This window comes from Thalassophryne amazonica, chromosome 7, assembly GCF_902500255.1.
Source record: "Thalassophryne amazonica chromosome 7, fThaAma1.1, whole genome shotgun sequence".
In the NCBI taxonomy this organism is placed as follows: domain Eukaryota; kingdom Metazoa; phylum Chordata; class Actinopteri; order Batrachoidiformes; family Batrachoididae; genus Thalassophryne; species Thalassophryne amazonica.
Window position 1 is genome coordinate 96,982,851 of NC_047109.1, and position 26,227 is coordinate 97,009,077.

The 26,227-nt window shown below is 40.2% G+C and overlaps 2 protein-coding genes across 4 annotated transcripts in view; one reads left to right on the forward strand and one right to left on the reverse strand.

Moving 5' to 3' along the window:
• Positions 1-2,025: 2,025 nt before the first annotated feature.
• Positions 2,026-15,520, forward strand: clec3ba (C-type lectin domain family 3, member Ba). The gene is made up of 3 exons (XM_034175179.1): positions 2,026-2,345; positions 2,475-2,573; positions 13,939-15,520. Exons 1-3 carry the CDS (start codon positions 2,249-2,251, stop codon positions 14,337-14,339), a joined length of 597 nt encoding a protein of 198 aa, XP_034031070.1. The 5' UTR covers positions 2,026-2,248; the 3' UTR covers positions 14,340-15,520.
• A 4,166-nt stretch (positions 15,521-19,686) lies between these two features.
• The window catches only part of LOC117514628 (CUB domain-containing protein 1-like), a 39,415-nt gene continuing 32,874 nt past the window's right edge, over positions 19,687-26,227 (reverse strand). For 2 of the 3 annotated variants that reach the window (XM_034175182.1, XM_034175180.1), the window contains 4 exons: positions 23,812-24,183; positions 23,346-23,702; positions 21,450-21,537; positions 19,687-20,996 (listed from right to left, as the gene is read on the reverse strand). In XM_034175182.1, coding sequence (XP_034031073.1) covers positions 20,552-20,996; positions 21,450-21,537; positions 23,346-23,702; positions 23,812-24,183 — 1,262 coding nt within the window. In that variant the 3' untranslated portion in view covers positions 19,687-20,551. The remainder of the gene's footprint in view (positions 20,997-21,449; positions 21,538-23,345; positions 23,703-23,811; positions 24,184-26,227) is intronic. The other variant, XM_034175181.1, reaches the window with a different exon arrangement.

Here is a 26,227-nt window from a genome sequence, read left to right on the forward strand (position 1 = left end):
TATATTCATGTCTTTCACGATACTAATGAAGTATTCAGTTTCCTCCTCGCTCCAAAAGTGTGGTGCTGAGCTGCTGCGTCTGGATTTCACCATACTTGTTTACCTCTGCTTCTATGGTGTCCGGTGGGTTGCGCGCGCTGCATACAAGTAGTTGCCGTACTCAAAAGACCAAAGATAACGATACGTCTTTGGGATGGTTATGAGTAATTTTTTCTCTAATAGTTAAAATTTTATTAGCAAAGAAAGTCATGAAGTCATTACTAGTTAAAGTTAAAGGAATACTCGGCTCAATAGAGCTCTGACTCTTTGTCAGCCTGGCTACAGTGCTGAAAAGAAACCTGGGGTTGTTCTTATTTTCTTCAATTAGTGATGAGTAGTAAGATGTCCTAGCTTTACGGAGGGCTTTTTTTTTTATAGAGCAACAGACTCTTTTTCCAGGCTAAGTGAAGATCTTCTAAATTAGTGAGACGCCATTTCCTCTCCAACTTACAGGTTATCTGCTTTAAGCTGCGAGTTTGTGAGTTATACCACAGAGTCAGGCACTTCTGATTTAAAGCTCTCTTTTTCAGAGGAGCTACAGCATCCAAAGTTGTCTTCAATGAGGATGTAAAACTATTGACGAGATACTCTATCTCACTTACAGAGTTTAGGTAGCTACTCTGCACTGTGTTGGTATATGGCATTAGAGAACATAAAGAAGGAATCATATCCTTAAACCTAGTTACAGTGCTTTCTGAAAGACTTCTAGTGTAATGAAACGTATTCCCCACTGCTGGGTAGTCCATCAGAGTAAATGTAAATGTTATTAAGAAATGATCAGACAGAAGGGAGTTTTCAGGGAATACTGTTAAGTCTTCAATTTCCATACCATAAGTCAGAACAAGATCTAAGATATGATTAAAGTTGTGGGTGGACTCATTTACATTTTGAGCAAAGCCAATTGAGTCTAATAATAGATTAAATGCAGTGTTGAGGCTGTCATTCTCAGCATCTGTGTGGATGTTAAAATCGCCCACTATAATTATCTTATCTGAGCTAAGCACTAAGTCAGACAAAAGGTCTGAAAATTCACAGAGAAACTCACAGTAACGACCAGGTGGACGATAGATAATAACAAATAAAACTGGTTTTTGGGACTTCCAATTTGGATGGACAAGACTAAGAGTCAAGCTTTCAAATGAATTAAAGCTCTGTCTGGGTTTTTGATTAATTAATAAGCTGGAATGGAAGATTGCTGCTAATCCTCCGCCTCGGCCCGTGCTACGAGCATTCTGGCAGTTAGTGTGACTCGGGGGTGTTGACTCATTTAAACTAACATATTCATCCTGCTGTAACCAGGTTTCTGTAAGATGTCAGAGAATCCAGTGGATGTTGACATTGTTTGACCTTTATTTTGGAGACCAAACATTCAACACAATCAAAACTATTCAATTTATTAATCCTATTAGCTCAATCAATAATTTGCATGACTTTTTACCAAAACTGGAGGAACTTTAACTTTTGACCCCTGTATAAACAGAAACTGTCCTTTGTCACCATTTTTGCTGTTTTTACCCCATAACTCCTGATCATTCGGTCATAGATAGTCCAAACTACACCTTTTTGTAATCTATATGATCAGACAAATAAAGTGGTGTAGTTTTCAAAATGATTTGAGTATTTTTAATTTTGACCCCGTGTAATTCAATTGACCCCTACCTGGCCGCCAAGTGAAAATTCAAGTGGCCAGCTGGTTTGTTCAAAAGACTAACGTCTAATGCCAACTTTGGTGCTTGTATCACCATTTGCACGATTGTTTCAGTTATCTGCTGCACTATTGCAGCATTTCTTCATAACGAAAGATTCGGCTGTGCGTCAGCTCCAGCTCACTGTGGAAAACCAGATGTTGGTTTTAGTGTAAACCACAGAAACAAGATCAACACTTGACCTTACTGGGAACAAGAAGAATCATGTGCAAAACTATTTCAAGAATGTTTTTACAAACAACAACAACAACAACAAAAAACTGCAGTTAGAACCTTAAAACATGTCACGATTGCATCAGTGTTATTAAAGGTTTCTCTTTGCTACGAATGGGTGTGAAACATCTGGAAGACATTTGTTCTGTTTGACAGATTTCTTCATTCTGCAGTGAAACATCAGTGTGGGTCTGTCCAACCCTCACAGCGAGTCAGCGACACATCGCTCTGTGGTCCACGCTCACTAACACCACCACAACGTGGATTTAAAGCTTTTTTTTTAGTTTATTATGGAGCCTAAGGGTGTCTGCTTGGTGCTTTTTATCTTTCTGCTGGTAAACAACACCGTCCAGCAGAATCCACCAAAGAAAAGAAACAGCAAGAAAGGTAGGATTTACTAACGAGTTTTCACCGGAATATCTAAAAACTGTAAATCCATTTTTCTAAAAGAAATCAACTGAATTTACACGTGGTTTCTTGGATGTTGCATTGATTTTTTTTTTCTTGCTTTGACAGAGAGTGCAAACAGTGCTGCCATCGAGGAACTCAAAAAACAGATTCAAGACATTGTTCAAGAGGTGAATCTGTTGAAAGAGATGCAAGCTTTACAAACAGGTATTGTTTCTGGAAGAAAAAAAGCTAAAAAATATGCTTATTCCTCAAAACTCTTATTGGACTATTTGGGATTTTGTTTTGTTATAATGTCTTTCTTAGTTGTATTTTATTGTTGAGGTCTTTGTGTTACTGAGTTTTGTTTATTGCTCCCTGTGGCGATAACGGGCCTTTTTTGTTAATAATAAATTCCCTTAATTAATTAATTACCTTATCACGGTGTTTCAGTGTGTCACTCTGTGAAGGGTCCCAGTGTCCCAAGTGTCCCTGATCTGTGACAAAATAAGTATGCTTTCAGTTTACTTATGTACTTATCAGGCATATACTTGACAGATTCTACTTAAACTATACGTTCTTTATATTGACAAGCATACAAAAAAAACCCCAATATACTTGGTGTATGCTTATAGCTGCAAGAAGCAGGTCTCTTCAGGTAACTCATAAATCATGTCACTGAACTTCATGTTCTACACTATAAAACTCAATGAGTTAGTTGAACTCAAACCATTTGAGGAAATCGATTGCCTTAAACCATTTGAGTTTGCCAACTTAAATAAAATAATTTTCAAAAATGTAATTGTTAAAGTTTTAGTAACTTAACAATTTATAGTTAATTAAACTTATGTAAATCTAGTTTATGTTTTTCAATAAAAAAGTGACATAAATTTCTGCCTACAAAAATTTACATTACATTTTTGATTAGATTTTTTGCTGCATTCTTTGCTTTATATGTTGACTCTGCGTTGTGTTGTTATGACTCCGCCCATTCGCTCCCCTCAGGACGTGAACTCATAATCTCCGGTATGAAAGCCGGACTCTCTAACCAGAAGCCTAAAACCCAGGACTCTGGCCTTGTGACCAAAGAATCCTTTTGAGCTGTTGGGAGTGATGTTTACTAACTACATCTGCACAGCGACACCTGCTGGCCTCCGTTACATAAACTCAATTAAAATGAGTGAATGGAATGCACTGGAAATACATCACCAACACTTAAATGCCCCAAAACTTTAAATGCACTTAAAGAAACTGAGTTGTTATGACAACAATTCATTTCTGAGTTAGTTTAATTAATATGGAAATGAGTGGCTATAACTTTTTTCAAAGTTTGAAGTACATTAGAATAGAATAGAATAATTCTTTATTGTCCACCGATGTGGAAAATTGTCTTCGGCGCACCAGCACAAAAAAGACAAAAAAACAGTCATAAAACATTCATACAAACACACGAATAAAACAAAAATAAGATACATAAAATACATGGAAGTAAAAGAAGAAATAGAATAAGACCTAGTAAAACGTACAGTAAGATCTAATAAAATCAAATAAAACAGAAGTAAAGCAGTTCAGGTTTAATTTGTGGAGTGGTCACTTTTTTGAGTTCATTATGGCGAATTTGGTATAAAAGATTTTTTGAAAGAACCTTTGGCCAGAGGAGCTCTGTAGCGCCTCCCAGACTTCAAGAGCTCAAACTGACAGGACAGAGGATGAGAGCTGTCTGCCAGGACTCTCTCAGCTTTCCTCCTCATCCTGTCAGTGTAAATGTGGGCCAGTCTTCTGGGGTTTTCCCACAATTTTCCCTGCCATTTTTACAATTCTATTTAATTTGTCCTTACATTTACAACTCAAGTGACCAAACCAAACACAAAGATGAAATGTTAAAATACTCTCAATATGTGCAGAATACACAAGCTCTAAAATCTGCGGATTAACACCAAGACAACTCAATCTTCTGAGAAGACTGAGTCACTGTGAACATTTCTTAAAGATAAAATCAGTGTTTTCAAAGAAGCTTAAGTGACTATCAAGAACTGTACCAAGATATTTAAAAGTTTCAACCGTTTCAACAAGCTGGCCATCGAGTGAAACTGGCTGCACGGTCAGTTCTTGCTTTGTGTGAAAAACAAGCTCCTTTGTCTTAGACACATTGATTTCCAGCTGGCTGTCGAGACACCAAGCTTCAAGAGCCTTAATGTGAGCGAGATAGGGGGCTTCGCCAGAGGAGTCACACTTCTGTAGCAGGCCGACTAGGGCCATGTCATCCGCGTATTTAATCAGTTTAAAGTTTGTGTCATTAACTGCAAATTTGTTTGTAAAAAGAGAGAAGAGCAGAGGTGAAAGAACGCTACCCTGTGGGCAGCCAGTGCTTATGATGAGCTCTCCTGACAGAATGTCGTTAGCACAAACTCTTTGAGGGCGACAAGACAGAAAGTCTCTGATCCAGAGCATCAGGCCCTTTTCAACATTTAAATCAGCCAGCCTTTTCAGAAGAATATGTAATTTCATAGAATTAAAAGCTGCACTGAAGTCTACAAACAAAACCCGAGCATATGCTTCATCAAGTGAAAGCTGCTTTGAGATCATGTCCAGCAAGATCAATCCGGCATCATCAGTACCTCTGTCCCTCTTATAGGCAAACTGCAGAGGGTCTAGTTCACTGACCACTGTGGTGGTCAGGACGTCAACTAAAACTCTCTCCATAGTTTTACATAATATGGAGGTTATGGCAATGGGCCGAAAATCTTCAGGTTTGCTTGCCCCTGGCTTTTTTTGGTATAGGCCTTATTATGGAGAATTTCCAAGATTTGGGCACTCCTGTGACAAGAAGGGAATTAAACAATCTGGAAAAGACTCCTTTTAATTGAGGAGCACAGTCTTTGAGTAGACGGGCTTTCAGGCCATCTGGGCCAGTGGCCTTATTTGGCTTCAGTTTAGAAAGACTTTTAGCCACGTCATCCTCAGTGATGGCTGTGGGAGCTCCTGCTGGAAGATTTTTACAGATCTCATCACATTCCTGTTTATCATCCACTTTATCAAATCTACAGAAGAACCGGTTTAACTCATCAACAAAACATTAATGGTTGTAAGAGCATCACATTTCTTACTGGATTTGCCCATCAGTGTATTTAGACCTTCCCAGGCTTGTTTTATATTGCCACTGAAAAATTTACTTTCTACTTTATTCTTGTACTCAATTTTTGCCTTAAATATATTCCCTCTCAGCTGTCTCCTTTTTTCCCTGCATTAATTGCACATTACCAGAGCAGAAGGCTGCCTTCTTTTCATTAAGACAGATTTTCAATTGTTTGGACACCCAGGGTTTGTTATTTGGGAATATTTTCACAGTTTTAGTCTCTGACACGTTATCCTCACAGAACTTAATATAAGATGTGATGGTGTCAGTGAGTTCGTCTCCATCCAGACAGGATTCAAAGAAAATGTCCCAGTTCGTTTCATCAAAACAGTCTCTGAGTTGCTCTTTGCTTTCCTCGGACCACACCTGTACCTGCTTATTAACTGTTTTAATTATTTTGACCACAGCTTTGTATTTAGGCAAAAGATGAATCACATTGTGGTCAGATTTTCCAAGAGGCGGTCTGCATACCGCTTTATAAGCCTCTGGGATGTTGCCATAGCAACGGTCAAGCGTCCGATGCGGACGTGTAGGACAGTCTACATATTGCTGTAGAGTGGGCAGGTGGTCAGACAGACTGCAGGAGTTAAAGTCACCCAGAATGAAAACGGGCTGGTCAGCAGAGCGGGTGAGTGCATTATTATAGCTCTCTGCTATTCTCTCTCCTGCTGCGTCGTCATTTGGACCGGACACGTATACGAGAATGACAGTGATCTGTCCGAACTCCCGCGGAAGATAAAAGGGTCTAAAAGATACAGTCACTATCTCATAGTCAGGTGTGCATACTTGCTCTCGTATGCTGTATTGAGTGGCCCAGCTGTTATCCACAAACAAACACAGACCCCCTCCGATGGATTTGTGCGCAGTGCGCGCGTCCCTGTCCGCTCTGACAGCGGTGTAGCCTGACAGGCTCGGTGTATCGTGATGATCTTTAAGCCATGTTTCCGTCAAACACACAAGATTACTCTGTCTAAATTCACTGTCATGCTCGGCTCTCAGCACAAGTTCATCGAGTTGATTGCTTACCGAGCGGACGTTAGACAGAGTGACGACAGGCAGCGGGAATCTGCTGCGGCGTCTCCAGAGTCGGTGCCTCACGCCTCCCCTGGAGCCACGCTTTTTCCTCTTCCCCAGACATTTAAAAGGCCGTCGGATTTCCTGACAGTCCGCAGGTAGACAAACTGAAGGAACCCCACCAGGTGAGCGAAGTGACAAAAGATGCTCTCTGGTGTAAGTAAGGAAGCTTTGCCGGCTTGTGAGGCAGCTCCCGTGCGCAAACGCTGATAGGCAGAAAATGATCCACAGCAGTGCGATTTTCATTGCGACGATAAGGTCCAAAGTGCAAAGTGCAGTGAAGTTCTGACAGGTCACATCCACATTAAACCAATGAACTGCTTAAAAAAAAACACGTTAAAACAAATTTAATAACGCTAACAAACAGTGAGCGCAGGGTCAGCAGCAGGCCGCGCCCCCGGAAGTCAATCCATTAATTTAATTATTGTATTAAAATGGACTGTTTAATTTAACAGTGTAGCAGTTAGGAAGTCAGTTTGTGACCAGAGGGTCCTTGGATCAAAGCCTGAGCAGACTAATGCTGTTAAAGTCCTTTGGGTATAATGTGTACTTTTGTAAACAGATAAGCAGATAAGAGAATATTTACAAAGGAATCCTTCAACTGGTGATACAAGCACCACATTTGGCACAAATACTCCTTAGACTTTACTCTTCTGAAAAAGCAGAGTGTCCACTTGAATTTTCAATAGGCGGCCAGGTAGGGGTCAATTGAAGAATTACACAGGGGTCAGAATTTAAAAATGCTCCACTCATACTCAAAGGTATTCCATATTATTTGTCTGATCACAGAAATTCCAAAAAGGTATAGCTTGGATAATCTATGACTGAATCTGTGGAGTTATGGGATAAAAACATTAAGATTGGTGACAAAGGTCAATTTCAGTTTGTACATGGGTCAAAAGTTAAAGTTGCTCCACTTTTGGTAAAACAAAAGGGTGCAGATTAATGGTTGAGCTAACATGATAACTAAGCATGACACATGATACAAATTACTCCTTTTAAAAACCCTATTAACTCAACCAATAATCTGCATTTTTTTCCCAAAATTACAGCAACTTTAACTTTTGACCCCTGTACAAACTGAAATTGACCTTTGTCACTATTCTTGCAGTTTTTACCCCATAACTCCATAACATTCAGTCACAGACAGTCCAAACTATGCCTTCTTGGAATCTCTGTGATCAGACAAATAATGTAGTATAGTTTTCAATATGATTGGAGCATCTTTGCTTGCCTCTACTGGTGGTTGGCTCTCACTGCGGTATTGTATCACTTCCTGTTCCGGAGCACAGCGGTGTTTTTCTGTATCTGTTAGCTGTTTAATCTGCGCAGTTAGATTGATCTAGTTATCTAGATTATGATTTGTTTCCCAGTGTAATCTTTACGTGCCTTAACTAAAGCACTCCTTCTGCTGAATCACCTCTAAATTATTTACACATTATTCACTTTGCGTGTTTTTAGGAATCCGCTAGCTTAGCGTAGCTACTAGCTCTTAGCCGATTTAGCATGGCGGCTTCTCCTGTCTCTCCCGCACTTTTCTGCTCTGGGTGTGAAATGTTTAGTTATTCCTCGGCCTCCTTTAGCAGTAACGGTACTTGTAATAAGTGTAGCTTATTCGTAGCTTTGGAGGCCAGGCTGGGCGAATTGGAGACTCGGCTCCGCACCGTGGAAAATTCTACAGCTAGCCAGGCCCCTGTAGTCGGTGCGGACCAAGGTAGCTTAGCCGCCGTTAGTTCCCCCCTGGCAGATCCCGAGCAGCCGGGAAAGCAGGCTGACTGGGTGACTGTGAGGAGGAAGCGTAGCCCTAAACAGAAGCCCCGTGTACACCGCCAACCCGTTCACATTTCTAACCGTTTTTCCCCACTCGACGACACACCCGCCGAGGATCAAACTCTGGTTATTGGCGACTCTGTTTTGAGAAATGTGAAGTTAGCGACACCAGCAACCATAGTCAATTGTCTTCCGGGGCCAGAGCAGGCGACATTGAAGGAAATTTGAAACTGCTGGCTAAGGCTAAGCGTAAATTTGGTAAGATTGTAATTCACGTCGGCAGTAATGACACCCGGTTACGCCAATCGGAGGTCACTAAAATTAACATTAAATCGGTGTGTAACTTTGCAAAAACAATGTCGGACTCTGTAGTTTTCTCTGGGCCCCTCCCCAATCGGACCGGGAGTGACATGTTTAGCCGCATGTTCTCCTTGAATTGCTGGCTGTCTGAGTGGTGTCCAAAAAATGAGGTGGGCTTCATATATAATTGGCAAAGCTTCTGGGGAAAACCTGGTCTTGTTAGGAGAGACGGCATCCATCCCACTTTGGATGGAGCAGCTCTCATTTCTAGAAATCTGGCCAATTTTCTTAAATCCTCCAAACCGTGACTATCCAGGGTTGGGACCAGGAAGCAGAGTTGTAGTCTTACACACCTCTCTGCAGCTTCTCTCCCCCTGCCATCCCCTCATTACCCCATCCCCGTAGAGACGGTGCCTGCTCCCAGACTACCAATAACCAGCAAAAATCTATTTAAGCATAAAAATTCAAAAAGAAAAAATAATATAGCACCTTCAACTGCACCACAGACTAAAACAGTTAAATGTGGTCTATTAAACATTAGGTCTCTCTCTTCTAAGTCCCTGTTGGTAAATGATATAATAATTGATCAACATATTGATTTATTCTGCCTAACAGAAACCTGGTTACAGCAGGATGAATATGTTAGTTTAAATGAGTCAACACCCCCGAGTCACACTGTCAGAATGCTCGTAGCATGGGCCGGGGCGGAGGATTAGCAGCAATCTTCCATTCCAGCTTATTAATTAATCAAAAACCCAGACAGAGCTTTAATTCATTTGAAAGCTTGTCTCTTAGTCTTGTCCATCCAAATTGGAAGTCCCAAAAACCAGTTTTATTTGTTATTATCTATCGTCCACCTGGTCGTTACTGTGAGTTTCTCTGTGAATTTTCAGACCTTTTGTCTGACTTAGTGCTTAGCTCAGATAAGATAATTATAGTGGGCGATTTTAACATCCACACAGATACTGAGAATGACAGCCTCAACACTGCATTTAATCTATTATTAGACTCTATTGGCTTTGCTCAAAAAGTAAATGAGTCCACCCACCACTTTAATCATATCTTAGATCTTGTTCTGACTTATGGTATGGAAATAGAAGACTTAACAGTATTCCCTGAAAACTCCCTTTTGTCTGATCATTTCTTAATAACATTTACATTTACTCTGATGGACTACCCAGCAGTAGGGAATAAGTTTCATTACACTAGAAGTCTTTCAGAAAGCGCTGTAACTAGGTTTAAGGATATGATTCCTTCTTTATGTTCTCTAATGCCATATAACAACACAGTGCAGAGTAGCTACCTAAACTCTGTAAGGGAGATAGAGTATCTTGTCAATAGTTTTACATCCTCATTGAAGACAACTTGGATGCTGTAGCTCCTCTGAAAAAGAGAGCTTTAAATCAGAAGTGTCTGACTCCGTGGTATAACTCACAAACTCGTAGCTTAAAGCAGATAACCTGTAAGTTGGAGAGGAAATGGCATCTCACTAATTTAGAAGATCTTCACTTAGCCTGGAAAAAGAGTCTGTTGCTCTATAAAAAAGCCCTCCGTAAAGCTAGGACATCTTTCTACTCATCACTAATTGAAGAAAATAAGAACAACCCCAGGTTTCTTTTCAGCACTGTAGCCAGGCTGACAAAGAGTCAGAGCTCTATTGAGCTGAGTATTCCATTATCTTTAACTAGTAATGACTTCATGACTTTCTTTGCTAACAAAATTTTAACTATTAGAGAAAAAATTACTCATAACCATCCCAAAGACGTATCGTTATCTTTGGCTGCTTTCAGTGATGCCGGTATTTGGTTAGACTCTTTCTCTCCGATTGTTCTGTCTGAGTTATTTTCATTAGTTACTTCATCCAAACCATCAACATGTTTATTAGACCCCATTCCTACCAGGCTGCTCAAGGAAGCCCTACCATTGTTTAATGCTTCGATCTTGGATATGATCAATCTATCTTTGTTAGTTGGCTATGTACCACAGGCTTTTAAGGTGGCAGTAATTAAACCATTACTTAAAAAGCCATCACTTGACCCAGTTATCTTAGCTAATTATAGGCCAATCTCCAACCTTCCTTTTCTCTCAAAAATTCTTGAAAGGGTAGTTGTAAAACAGCTAACTGATCATCTGCAGAGGAATGGTCTATTTGAAGAGTTTCAGTCAGGTTTTAGAATTCATCATAGTACAGAAACAGCATTAGTGAAGGTTACAAATGATCTTCTTATGGCCTCGGACAGTGGACTCATCTCTGTGCTTGTTCTGTTAGACCTCAGTGCTGCTTTTGATACTGTTGACCATAAAATTTTATTACAGAGATTAGAGCATGCCATAGGTATTAAAGGCACTGCGCTGCGGTGGTTTGAATCATATTTGTCTAATAGATTACAATGTGTTCATGTAAATGGGGAATCTTCTTCACAGACTAAAGTTAATTATGGAGTTCCACAAGGTTCTGTGCTAGGACCAATTTTATTCACTTTATATATGCTTCCCTTAGGCAGTATTATTAGACGGTATTGCTTAAATTTTCATTGTTAAGCAGATGATACCCAGCTTTATCTATCCATGAAGCCAGAGGACACACACCAATTAGCTAAACTGCAGGATTGTCTTACAGACATAAAGACATGGATGACCTCTAATTTCCTGCTTTTAAACTCAGATAAAACTGAAGTTATTGTACTTGGCCCCACAAATCTTAGAAACATGGTGTCTAACCAGATCCTTACTCTGGATGGCATTACCCTGACCTCTAGTAATACTGTGAGAAATCTTGGAGTCATTTTTGATCAGGATATGTCATTCAAAGCGCATATTAAACAAATATGTAGGACTGCTTTTTTGCATTTACGCAATATCTCTAAAATCAGAAAGGTCTTGTCTCAGAGTGATGCTGAAAAACTAATTCATGCATTTATTTCCTCTAGGCTGGACTATTGTAATTCATTATTATCAGGTTGTCCTAAAAGTTCCCTAAAAAGCCTTCAGTTAATTCAAATGCTGCAGCTAGAGTACTGACGGGGACTAGAAGGAGAGAGCATATCTCACCCATATTGGCCTCTCTTCATTGGCTTCCTGTTAATTCTAGAATAGAATTTAAAATTCTTCTTCTTATTTATAAGGTTTTGAATAATCAGGTCCCATCTTATCTTAGGGACCTCGTAGTACCATATCACCCCAATAGAGCGCTTCGCTCTCAGACTGCAGGCTTACTTGTAGTTCCTAGGGTTTGTAAGAGTAGAATGGGAGGCAGAGCCTTCAGCTTTCAGGCTCCTCTCCTGTGGAACCAGCTCCCAATTCAGATCAGGGAGACAGACACCCTCTCTACTTTTAAGATTAGGCTTAAAACTTTCCTTTTTGCTAAAGCTTATAGTTAGGGCTGGATCAGGTGACCCTGAACCATCCCTTAGTTATGCTGCTATAGACGTAGACTGCTGGGGGGTTCCCATGATGCACTGTTCTTTCTCTTTTTGCTCTGTATGCACCACTCTGCATTTAATCATTAGTGATCGATCTCTGCTCCCCTCCACAGCATGTCTTTTTCCTGGTTCTCTCCCTCAGCCCCAACCAGTCCCAGCAGAAGACTGCCCCTCCCTGAGCCTGGTTCTGCTGGAGGTTTCTTCCTGTTAAAGGGAGTTTTTCCTTCCCACTGTAGCCAAGTGCTTGCTCACAGGGGGTCGTTTTGACCGTTGGGGTTTTACATAATTATTGTATGGCCTTGCCTTACAATATAAAGCGCCTTGGGGCAACTGTTTGTTGTGATTTGGCGCTATATAAAAAAATTGATTGATTGATTGATTGATCTTTTAACTTTGACCCCTGTGTGAGTCTTCAATTGACCCTTAATTGACTGCTGAAAATCTGAAAGGGTAATGTCTAAGGTGTATTTGTGCCAAATTTGGTGCTTGCTAGTTGTGTACTCAAACTTTACTACTCTTATTACGTCCGCCAAAGACGTAATAACATCATCTGTGTTTACTTATTTGTCTGTCTGTTAGCAGGATTACATCAGAACTACTGCACAGATTTTGACGAAATTTTCACGACTGACAGATATTAGGCCATGATCCGGATCCAGATCCAGATTTCACCTAATATAGGCTTTGAAGGATTACATAAAAGAAACTTCACAGATTCTCACCAAAGTTGCACCACAGATAAATATTAGTGTATGTAAGACTCCACTGAATTTTAGAGGTGATCCGGATCCGGATTGGCGAATGTCAGAAATCTCGGTTTGCTCTTATTCCAAGTGTACTTTTATAAACTAAAGAGTTGGCCAATTTATTCCCAAGAAGTATTGAAGTAGTATGCTTACAAGTATACAGAAGTGTACTTTGGAAGTAATCTTGATATTTACTAAAGTTTATGTAATAAAATAAACTCTAAGTTTACTTATTTAGGTTTTGGTGAAATTGCATAAAAACGTCTCCAGAAAGCAAAAAGCTAGTAGGTTGTCTGAAGGGTGCGATTTCAGAAAGACGAAATAAATCTTATTTTGTATGCACCCGACTTCTCAACTGCCCCTGTGATTTACTTGGCAGCTGACAGTAGAGGTGGGCGGATCGATCCTAATATCGATAATATCGATACCAACACTGGTATTGATATTGAAAGATCCTCGTGTAAAACGATCGATACTCAAGAGAAGTGCACTGAAGGGAAGAAATTCCTTATTTTTTGTATTATTTTATTGTATTGTTCGACTTGAAAAACAGAATAAGTTTACAGTATTTGTTGTGGTGTGTTAATTTTGTTGTATTGTAGTTTATCAGCCCTCTACCTCAGGAGAGTTTGTTTTAAGTTGTGTTGAGTGATATTTTTTTAAAGAAAAATGTTGATTGTGATCAAGTATTTTGTTGTCACGTACAATGTTTGGTGAAAATCTATCCTAGGTCTTTTGGATCCTTTGGATCTATGAAGCTTAAATATGAAAAAGTATCGGTATCAATATCGGCGATACTGGGCCTGTATTTACTTGGTATCAGATCAAGACCAAAATTCCCGTTATCGCCCACCTCTAGCTGACAGCAGCTTTGGTGTATCTGTATGCTGTGCATCTTTTTTTAAAAAGTTCCCCAGATGAAGGTTATGATATGTAGCTGTTAAGCCCGGTTTAATAAAGCCATTTTAATTTTTGGAAAACTATGTTCCTTGGTGTGTTTTTTTTTTGGTGTGGACTTATTATTCACAGGGCAAAGTATACAGCAGTCATCTTTCTCTCTCTATATGCACGTTATTTAATCTGGTAAAGTCCAGTTGAGGCGATGGGTTACAACAATACTGGCATCACTTTCTTTTTTCTTCTAGTTTGTTTGAGAGGCATCAAGATCCTTGGCAAGTGTTTTCTTGCTGATCCAGTGAAGAAGAACTTCCATACAGCCAGTGAAGACTGCAACGCCAAAGGAGGCAGTCTGAGTACCCCGGCAACAGGAGACGAAAACGACCAGCTCTACAGCTACGTACGCATGAGCATCGGCCCCGAAGAGCCTATCTGGCTCGGCATCAACGACATCGTAACTGAAGGCCAGTGGCTGGACCAGTCAGGATCCAACGTGCGCTTCAAGAACTGGGAGACCGAGATTACCCTGCAGCCAGACGGAGGGCGCGGTCAGAACTGCGCCATGCTCTCCACCACAGCTAACGGGAAGTGGTTTGATGAGAGCTGCCGTGTTGAAAAGGCCTCCGTGTGCGAATTCAGTATCGTCTGAGTGCATGTTCTGCTTTTCCATCTCTGACATAAACAGCGCACTGTGCACGTCAATGCTCACACCAACAGCTGCTTGCAGGGAAATGTATAACATTTGAATGCTCTCAGGTACATATGCAATGCATTTCAAAGTCATGCTACATTTTTCTCTTAGCAGTTAGCTCACTTTTTGTAGACCAAGCTGTTCAGAATATGATGCTGTATAAGCTAAACCTTAGGGAACATGAGAAATGACACACAGGTGGAGCGATAAACGCAGAATTCTCTCCACCAATGTGCAAGTGATGGTTGGATGTTACGTGTTCATCGACTGCTTGTCTGAAAGTCCCAACACCTCAATAAGTAGTGGACATTTCAGTGACATTTTGGGACGAGATGGTACTTGTCAGTAATGTGCACTGCTCAGCTAACAGCTAATTAGCAAAGGTAGCTTTTTCATTAGCACTTCAGCTTTTCAGCTAACTTTGAAAGCCATTAGCAAAGTAGTTAGCTTATCCTAAATGTAGTTCTGCTAACTTTGTCAACTTTTTTTTTTTTTTGTTTAATAGTCAAAAACACTTGCACATCTTAATATGTTTGCTCCAATTGTTGCTTATACACTGCTCCAACAAGGGAAAATGACACAGGTTGTGAAGGGTGCAACAGAGGTCAAGACCGAGTAAATAAATGACTTCAGAGTCCCAGCATCCTGAGTGATTCTGATGGCATTCTGACATGGACTTGCACGAAGAGTTGATGTTACCTCAGTTATTGGGAAATTAAGGACCTTATGGAAAGGGAATATCGATTGCACGTAACCTGGCTGTGATCAGTCCTGGGATTTTAAAGAAGGGAAATAAAAATCGATATTTGAATGCTTTCAGTGACCACATACATACTGGTTTGTGTTTCTTTTCCTCGTGTATGACAAGCATTTACACCATTTTTGTTATTTACAACCAGCAAATCCAACTGGCACCACTCCAAGCATGCAGGGAATGATGGGACCCTGAAAGGCTCTATGGAATCATCGTTTGTGTCTAGCACACTTAATGTTTAAGGGTGTTTCAACTATAAACACTTCAGTATTTAGAAGTATACTATGTGTCAGTTTGTCATTTCCATTCAATGGAAGATAAGGGCCTAATCTGAGGATCTTTGACATTCCTGGTGGCAGGAAGCTACAGGTGTTATTAGTCTGTTACTTCATTTTGTTTGGATCTTGTTCATCACTAAAAATGAAGTTTGGGAACAGGGATTCCAAAGCCTTTTTCCCATCTCCGGACGCTGTCCTCTTACTCTCAAAGCTCTTAACAGTGGCCAGTTTTCAAAAATAATCAATACATCCAGCGCCTCCTTAAGGTCAACAGGTAGCACACCATGGTTGTCTTGAGGAAAAACAAATGAGTTTCTGATCCGGTCAAGTTGCTCAGACTTCTCTGTTACATCAGAGAAATATAATTTTAAAGCAGAAATCATGGGCATCATGTGTCCATTAGAAAAAAAGTGGCCATAGGAGACTGACAAAAAGCAGTATATTTCATTTCACTGCTTGAACAGCATATTCAGTACTTTGCTTTTTTTTTTTATTACTTATTCAGAAATATCAGTTAACACTCTCATGTACCCCTTGCAGCACCACCAAGTACCCCTAGAGGTACACATACCCTATTTGAGAAACACGGTTGGCTGAAATTCATTCTTAAATTTTTAAGCTTTTTCATTAATGGAAGAAGCTTGAAGCACACCAGGCTCAGTGGTGTGACCATCTGTTTTGGCCATACAAAAAAAAAAAAAAAAAATTATCTGAATAAGCAGTGATAGAAATCTTGTAGCTAAGCAAACCTACAGTATATCGATGTCACACTGAGTTAGGACTGAAAGATTGAAACTAAAATACTCTTGGTACAAAATCAAGAACACAACCTCGTAATTGTGGTCTTTATTGTCCAACACCTACACAGGTACTATTAGTGATATGTTGCTCTGCAACATGATTAGGTACGCAATAGGAACAATAACTCATGTTTATTCATTTGAAAAACTTTACAAATAAATAGTTTGCATGTGGACATACTGAAAGTTGGATCCATGTAATTCATACATTATTTTGGATATCTGTGTTAAAATTTGATTCCAAGCTTTGACCTGTACAAAACAAGGGTAAAGCTGGTTGTTACTGTGTTTTCTCAAAGTTGCCCATCCAGAAATGTTAAACTTTACATGACTATCATGTCAACTCTGTGCACATGTACGTTTCAAATACAACAAGAAGGCCAGCATAGTCTAGTTTATATGTAGCATAATGCAAGTTCAGTCAAACTACAAAGACAGTGGCATCTCATTAACTTAATTTCACACCAACATACAGAGGTTATATTGAGCAAAATGGTTTTTAATCAAACTGTTTAGTGTTAAATGTGGTTGGGGTTTCATGTTAAACCTTCTAAAAACTCCCCAGTTGATTACATGCACTAAGGTTTGTGGCCCACTTCCAATTTCAAAAAATACTGCCTGGTTGTTTCCAGTCTAGCTCTTGTCAATGGTGTTGTGCTATTTCAGCGTGACCATACGCAAACAGGATCTTTTAAAACAGAACATTTTAAAATGAGAGTACAGGTACTCCACTTTGTTCTGCTTCATCTAAATTTACCTGTACTAAGATTTTTTTGTTTTTTGCTTATCGAACATGGTGAAACAAACAGTCTGTTAGCAGTAACATATACGCAGCTTCTATAGCAGGTAAAATGACTCCGTTTAATGACAGCAATTTGTGTGCGGTAGCTTCTTTGTCTGGTCATATAACTATAACTATAATTTTCCTATCCCCACTCAAACAGGCTCTTCAAGCTTCAGCGAGGAGTTGGCAGCGCGGATTACACAGCAGATCTGGTTTTTAGTTATTTCGTATATAACTGGATGAAGTACATAAACAGACCAACAACCGAAAACTAGCATTTGACCAGATTTGACATTAATGGCAAAAAATATAATTTAAACCCACTATTTAATTTGTTGGCTGGGGTTTTGGTTGTTTTGCAAATCTGATACTGGTTAGGTCTGATTTTGGGAACTTTCAGGCAGTGGGTGTAGAATGTTTTTGTTGGATCGGAAACAGTGGAGTACTAAGTAGGATGCAGGAAATGATAGTGAAAGTAGCCCCGTTCTATGACTGTATGTGTGCTATTAGCAAAATGTAGTCAGATCCATCTTCAATTATGATATACACTACGAACTATGACTTGCTGTTTAAAATCCAAAACTTTGTGAGAGATTGTGCATGAGAAGCAGGGGTTTCATTTACACTCAACAAAAATATAAACGCAGCACTTTTGGTTTTGCTCCCGTTTTGTATGAGATGAACTCAAAGATCTAAAACTTTTTCCACATACACAATATCACCTTTTCCCTCAAATATTGTTCACAAACCAGTCTAAATCTGTGATAGTGAGCACTTCTCCTTTGCTGAGATAATCCATCCCACCTCACAGGTGTGCCATAGCAAGATGCTGATTAGACACCATGATTAGTGCACAGGTGTGCCTTAGACTGCCCACAATAAAAGGCCACTCTGAAAGGCAGTTTTATCACACAGCACAATGCCACAGATGTCGCAAGATTTGAGGGAGCGTGCAATTGGCATGCTGACAGCAGGAATGTCAACCAGAGCTGTTGCTCGTGTATTGAATGTTCATTTCTCTCCCATAAGCCGTCTCCAAAGGCGTTTCAGAGAATTTGGCAGTACATCCAACCAGGCTCACAACCGCAGACCACGTGTAACCACACCAGCCCAGGACCTCCACATCCAGCATGTTCACCTCCAAGATCGTCTGAGACCAGCCACTCGGACAGCTGCTGAAAAAATCGGTTTGCATAACCAAAGAATATCTGCTCATCTGCATGCTCGTCATCCTCATCGGGGTCTCAACCTGACTCCAGTTTGTCGTCGTAACCGACTTGAATGGGCAAATGCTCACATTCGCTGGTGTTTGGCATGTTGGAGAGGTGTTCTCTTCACGGATGAATCCCAGTTCACACTGTCCAGGGCAGATGGCAGACAGCGTGGGTGGCGTCGTGTGGGTGAGCGGTTTTCTGATGTCAGTGTTGTGGATCGAGTGGCCCATGGTGGCGGTGGGGTTATGGTATGGGCAGGCGTCTGTTATGGACGAAGAACACCAGTGTATTTTATTGATGGCATTTTGAATGCACAGAGATACCATGACAAGATCCTGAGGCCCATTGTTGTGCCATACTGTACATCCAAGAACATCACCTCATGTTGCAGCAGGATAATGCACGGCCCCATGTTGCAAGGATCTGTACACAATTCTTGGAAGCTGAAAATATCCCAGTTCTTGCATGGCCGGCATACTCACCGGACATGTCACCCATTGAGCATGTTTGGGATGCTCTGGACCGGCGTATACGACAGCGTGTACCAGTTCCTGCCAATATCCAGCAACTTCGCACAGCCATTGAAGAGGAGTGGACCAACATTCCACAGGTGGTCACACCAGATACTGACTGGTATCCCCCCCCAATAAAACAAAACTGCACCTTTCAGAGTGGCCTTTTATTGTGGACAGTCTAAGGCACACCTGTGCACTAATCATGGCGTCTAATCAGCATCTTGATATGGCACACCTGTGAGGTGGGATGGATTATCTCAGCAAAGGAGAAGTGCTCACTATCACAGATTTAGACTGGTTTGTGAACAATATTTGAGGGAAATGGTGATATTGTGTATGTGGAAAAGTTTTAGATCTTTGAGTTCATCTCATACAAAATGGGAGCAAAACCAAAAGTGTTGCGTTTATATTTTTGTTGAGTGTAGTTACGTAAAGATGATCTAAAAGATCTTTTCAGCATTGATGTAGCAGCCAACAACAATGTTCTACATAAAGATTTAGTGGTGCAATAGCCTCCTGCACAGAGAATGGAGCATCACACCCTCCGTGTGTGTGTGTGGCTATCTGAGCTTTTCTGTCCCTTGTTAACATAACCGCGATGGCCATGCACAAGTTTAGTGCATGAAATTCCCACATTTGGACATTTAGTGCATACACGTCCTGCCCTGTGAATCCATTGGCCCCTCTACATTTATAAAAGGACAACAGTACTCACGACATAGCTATTACATTCAAAATAGATGCCAGCAACAACTTTCTAGAAATTTATTCAAAAACCACAGAAGCAAAAAATGTGACTGGACTAGAGTAAACACGTGTGACGTTTCTCACATGAAGAGCCACTGAAATCTTAACAGGCTCCACCTGGTCTTCCTTACTGTAGAAGTACGAGTAACCTAGCAGTGAAGACTAGTTTAGATCCAGAACCAGCAAAGCACGTACAACATCTGGAGGCAGAAACATCACTGATCGCACCTTTTACCAACAGGCATTTATTGACATACCTAAATTCCTTTTAGTAGACATGTCTCTTAATGTAGTGACTTGATTGCAAATGAATGTCTTTATAGTAAAGCGAGTTATCAGTTTTTTATGGTTCCAAACATGGGGATCCAAAAAAGGATCAGAACTATGAAACTTACACTGCAGGCCAGAACAACAGCAATATAAAATCCTAAACTGTATCAGTGGGAGTACTGACCCATCATGAATGTTTAGTTGTTGCTATAATGCTAATTTGAGAGGAACATTTCTGCATAACGAGCAAAATTAATTATATAAATAGGAAAGCAGAATGCTCTGCACAGATTGCTGTTGCAAACCAGGGCTATTATCATCAGGTCATCAGAGTGCAAGTGCAATGATGCTGTAATGACAGCCTGAGGTTAAAAGCACAGCAATTAATGCTCACAGTCTGCACAGGGAGACGTCTCCTACAAAAAGAATCAAATTACTGTAAGCATCTAAACAGCACATATTTTTCCTCCTGTACAGATGTCTAAAGAAAGTTTATGCGTATAATAGTAAATTGTAAAATGTTCATGATGTAAAACCAATATCAAATCAATTTACAGTGTATTAAAAAAATAAACAGTCCTATAAGGGAAGCTGAAGTGCTGCTTTCTTCGCAAATGTGCCTTCACCCGAGATGAAATGAGGTAATCACATTGGGCATCTTTTGAACAGGGTTATTTCCTGTATCTGGCTTTGGTACAAACACGGCGTGAAACAAAAATTGCCTTTTGCAAAGCGGAACAGAAAACAATCACAGAGATGCCAGGGAATGATATCGCAAAATTCAAGGAGGTCAAGTTCAATCTTTTCATCAGTTCCCTCCCTCTGGCTCCTTCCTCGGTCCCAGCAAGGTGTTTGGACTAAGATCTGCGGTGTTCTCCTTCTCACCCTGGTACAGCTCATTCTCTATCATGGATTTAGTGTGACTTGCTGGCCTGCTAGGAACTGGCGGACCATTCTGAAATGACTGGTAAACGTTGACTTTCTGGTTGTCAGGTTTGGCATCCTTAGAGATTGGAGGTCTTTGCGTGTCCGGTGGTCCAGTGAAAGAAGGGTATGGGTCATGATCTCCGTAGATGCCTATTTCTACCCCCTTTCTCAAGAGGTGTGTGTAGACCAGCGTGTCCTCAATGGAAGCGTACACATGGGACTCGTCGTATTCTGGTGTGGGAAAGCCACTGTGCCCCGGCAGGAAGCTGGTGCCATTCGGATTATAGATGGACACCTGGTGACTCAGCTGCTGCTTATTTTTTCTGCTTGGCAAGAGAGGTGACAGAATGAGAGCTTACTACTGTAGCTGACAGAAACCATAACACTTCCATAATAAACCAACACTTACAAATACAGGAAACACCAAAAAAAAAAAAAAAAAAAAAAATCTGCAGCAATTCAACAATGGGTAGATGCAACAAAAATATCTTGCAAATTGACAAAACACTTGCAAATACATGTAACCTCCAACACAGGCAACAATTCAATATGATAATGTTTCTGCTGCAAATTCATACAACACATGCAAAAACACAGACATGCTGTAAGGATGCATAACACAACGGAGATATAACTATCAACTACGATGGCATCTCTTGGCCACCACAGCTTACAGTTATGTGGAAAAAAATTCACATTGCAGCAGAAAAACTTCAGTAAGTGGTATTAAATTATAGGAACCCCTGAACACTATTTGTAAGATCAGCAGAGAGACTCACCTAAACACCACACAAACCACTGCCAGCACCACGGCAAAAATGACCACCATAACAGCCACGACACTCAGGATGACAGTCAGCAGCAATTCTACAGACAGAAAAACAGACCATTTTAAAATGCAACTTTTCTCTCCTATTCTGAATTCACTCAACAGTTCCTGGGAAGTGAGATTGTTATTTCTGTACATCAAAAAAGGTTGTTTTTACCACTTGACTCACAGTCCAGAACAACAGTTACTTTTACATGCAGTGTTACTCCAGTGTGTCACATAACCGTGTCAACAAGAAAGTGACATTTTGTTTGGAATGAAAGGCATCAAACTGGTGATGCACACCCTGCATACCACCATATAAATGTACAAGTAAATATACATATGCCAAGTAACATTTCCACTAAGTTTGAGCCATCTAGGCTGCTTGCTTTTCTGAACTCGACCTTTGACCAAACTAAGTAAATAACTAAGTTGGAAGGAAATCCACAAAGTTTGAAGGAAGTCTGTCCTGCCTTTGCGATTTATCTTGTCTACAGACAAAAACACAAACACACATGCCACGTCATTGACATGCACTGAAAAGAAAATGAAAGGAGTACACTAAATCTTTTGTAATCCATTTTAAATAAATTTCTACTCATATGATTATTTGCTTGGATTGTCTTGAGCATTTTTAGTCATACATGGTCTCAGTCCACCCAGCTATATATGGGTGCTGCCTTGGCTGAGGATAGTAACCTGTGTCAAACTGGTGTCACGTCCAGGGGGAGATGTAGACTCTTGTCCACTTGATACTACGGGAACTGGAGAAATGTACAGGCACCAATGGGCCTTAGGGCCCATTCTGACTCTCCCCCCCCCCCCCCCAAAAAAAACCCCCAACAAGACAACATACCATATATTCTTGACTATAGGTATGTCACACCAGAATATTCATTGCATCTGTCCAAAAATGTCATGAAGAGGAAAAGCACAGATAAGTTGCATGTATTTCTGTAAAGTGGTACGACTGCTTTATGCAACAAGAAGGAAAAAATTAATGAAGTCATTTATTCTTAAGGCCTTTGTAAAATTTATATATAAGCAGGGGTGCACATAACTGGTACACATCGTGCTCATGTGTGCTAAAAATCACTGATGCACAGTAGACAACACAGAGGGAAACACTGTTCCTACAATCTGTCATTGCTTTCCTCCTATGAAGTGCTTCCCTTGTGTCTTCTGCTGCGCATCATGTTTTTTTTTAGCACGTACGAGCACACTGAGTACCAGTTATGTGTATGCCCATTTATAAGGGGGAAGACAACATTAGTAAGCAGTATATAAAAGGCAAATTAATATTGTACAAAGCACAAAGAAGTCGAGAGTAAATTGCTTCTTGTCGCCACTGAACACATAGAAACGTCAAGTAGCTAAATGTGCACGTGCGACTCACTACATGTAAATAAACAATTTAATTGAAAATACAATTTTAAAATCGTTGTAGGTAACCTTTTTCATACAGCATCCATCTTAAGGGTGCATTATTGCCACTTTTTGCTCGTTCAGATCTGTATGCAGGAGCAGCTTGTCATGTATGCAGAAGCTGCCCTCTTGTGGCTGTAAATAATAATGCAGGATATTTATGACAAGTTGCTTAGAAACAGATAAGCAACTAAGACTTGACCTGACTTTAATTCCTTTTCCACTGCATACCACTAGGTGACACTGCCACCATAATAAAAAAAAGTAAGACCTGAGACACTGTGGTTTGTCCCTACATCTCAAACCTGACCTCTAGTAAGTTTATTCTAAAGTCAAATTGAGGTTCAAATCTGTCAGATTAATGACCGTAGGTTGGGGCAGGTTCTATAAAGAGTACTATGAAATTCTAAAACATTGCTGAGGATCATTGTTTTCTTACTCTGGCTCCTCTGCAGAGTGATTTTTGTAATGACACTGAACTCTCCTGTTTCAGGCATGCAGTTGGACATGTTGAGGTAGAATCTCTCGGAGACTGTGATCTCGCTGTCGGCCTCCTCGTCCTCCCTGCGGCTGTAGTCCTCTTCTAGGGAGCCGAATCTCTGCACTTGGATGTAAGTGTGCCGATCGCCGCACTTGGGCTGTTTCAGGTTGGCAAACATCAAATGTGCCTCCATTTTGGGGGGAACAGAGACGATCCAGGAGACTGTGGCATAAGACTTCATTCCTACTGGCCAACCAGGAGTGCCCAAAAGAACAGGGGTGTCTTTCTTCAGAGATACAGTGAAAATGTATCTTTCTGAATAAGCATTAGGAAGACAAGATAACAACAAACATTAGTGAAGCCCATTAGGGATTTTTTTTTTTTTTTTGCCTCTAGTATCGCTCCAGCTTAAGACGCTCATTACCTGATATCTCTCCTTTAAAACTGGCAGCTAGCAGTGGCTGGGATGACATCCGCAGTGCTTTACCCTCTGTGCTGGAAATGGTGACAGAAGTATTGGTGTGGAGTTCTAATTTCTCTATGGCTCCCTGAGGGCAGAAGTGTCCAACAGAAGAGCCGTCGTCCTCGGCCACTTTGATAATGATGCTGTCATTACACAGCTGCCCAGGCAGAGACTGGCGGATGGGGACAGTGGTGGAGCGCAGTTCCATGCTACCGTACAGAGGAGGCTGTAGGTTCCAGGTCACACTGCTCAGTGGAGCAGGAAAACAGTGAGGCAGCGTTGGCATGGCGAGTGAAAAAGGACCCTTTGGGCAGTCTTCAAGATGACTGCATGCTAGATAAAAGTGAGTGAAGAGAAGATGAAAAGTCAGCAAAAATCAAAGAAGAGAATCTGTTAAAGTCACACTTTAGGCAAAACAACATAAAGTAATGCCATGTTGAGTGAGGCATTGAAGGTGTTGACTGTGTAAATGTCTGGTGTAAGAAATCGTTCAGTCACACTGACAACAACGGTCAACAATTTAAATTTTTTTCTTGCATGGACTTTGAGAACTGATTTAGGGTAATTTTGGGATGCTGAATCTGAGCTCAGATTTCCTCTATCAAATCACGTTTTTTTTTTTTGCAATCTGCATGTTCCGTATTGATGGATTACACAAAAGTTGCTCATTCACTCGCACGTTTTACACAACTAATCATGCACAAATGCTGCTTTAAAAGCGTAGTTTTTAAACCAGGTTCGCAAAATGTGAACAAGAGCCGCAATAAAGAATTATTAACCGAGCAAGCAAGAATAATATGTGTTGGAAGTGTAACAGCCATGAAGGCCCATTTATTCATGCTATGTGGGCTTGTCCTGTGGTTCAACCATTTTGGAAAAGAATAATTAAAACATCTGAGGAAAGGTTGGGTACACGCCTGAGTCTGCTCATCTTTGTCTGTTAGGAGACAGATCCTGTCTTCCCAATATTGCTAAAAGTAGTAGTGCTTTGGTCCAAGCTGCTAGAGTTATTCTTCAAAAGTGGAAAAATCCAGAGGCTCCTGTCTTTAAGGAATGGGTTAATTCCATGATGGATATAGCTTCATATGAACTTTTGGTTGCTAAACTGCATAATTGAAAATAATCATACTTGCAAGTATTTAACACTTGTCTAAGGAGTTAGCTAAATTTTGTTGTATTTCTGTTTAATTTTGTATACTTGTATTTTCGTTTTAATGTACATTTGGAGTAGTGTTGCTGTCATGTTTAGTCTGTGCTGTTCTGTTTGTTTGTTTTATATTAAAACTTAATAAAAACTTTAATAACAAAAAAAAGTGATGTGAATGGCAAAAACTAACACCAGATTCGGATTCAGGGCCCCCAAATTATACAAAATCCGTTGAAAAACTCCATGCAAGAAAATCATGTTGACCAGTATAATGTAACGTGTGTGTATATATATAGCTTTATTAATTCAGGATTCTGTGAAATCCAGCAATTCAGAAGAATTCATTCATATAATTCATACACACAACTGTCCTGCTATTTCAAGGATCTAGCTTGACAAACCCACCTCTTTCTCTTTCAAAAAATAAATACATTAAATTATATATATATATATATATATATATAAATAAAAATAAACATTTAAAAGTCACACTAAAGTCCATCTATTAGGGCACTCAGACCCTGTCCACAGGTATATGGGCATTTTGGAAAATGTGTGTGTTTTGGTCTTCAAATTCCAGGGTTGAGATTTTAAAAATTTCTTATACAGTGTTTATACATAGACAAGGATGTTTTCCTTGTCTACTGTATCGAGAAGCCTGTCCTCAACATTCAACCTCCTAAGTCTGCATTAAGCAAAAAGTCATGAAGTTCTTCAAAGAAGAATCCAGCACAGCTCAAAGTCTGGAATATATCTAGGTGCCAAAAGGATGTTTGTCCTGAGCCTAACACAGGATGGCCAGGTGTTATAAAACTCACCACTGTCAGGATTTAAGACCTTTTAAAGTGCATTCTTCGCGAAGAGTGGGGGTCCTTATGGGCATTTTCACAGTATCGTAGAGCGTTGGGGTTGCACCGAAATTGGCCTTATATTTCCAGTATCTAAACATATTAGGTAAAATGTCATAGAATGAAGTACCTGTAAATACAAAAATAACAAACAAAAACTATTTGTTTATCTTGAAAATATATCAAGCAGTTGAATTTTGGACAGAAATTACTTTCCCATTTGAAAAATTCAGTTTTCCAAGTTGAATAATTTCCAAGGCAGAATATTCACCACAAAAATATTCACTGGTAAAATACATTAGAATATGTACTTTTACTAAATGATGCAATAGTGGCTATTTGTAGGATTTTTTCCGCACAGGGTAGAATTGAATCCGCATGA

Excerpts from the sequence above, each read along its gene's own strand:
- clec3ba (XM_034175179.1), top strand. The coding sequence starts at position 2,249 with ATGGAGCCTAAGGGTGTCTGCTTGGTGCTTTTTATCTTTCTGCTGGTA. Across the intron at positions 2,346-2,474 it reads GAAAAGAAACAGCAAGAAAG|AGAGTGCAAACAGTGCTGCC; the intron begins GTAGGATTTACT and ends TTGCTTTGACAG. Across the intron at positions 2,574-13,938 it reads GATGCAAGCTTTACAAACAG|TTTGTTTGAGAGGCATCAAG; the intron begins GTATTGTTTCTG and ends TTTTTCTTCTAG.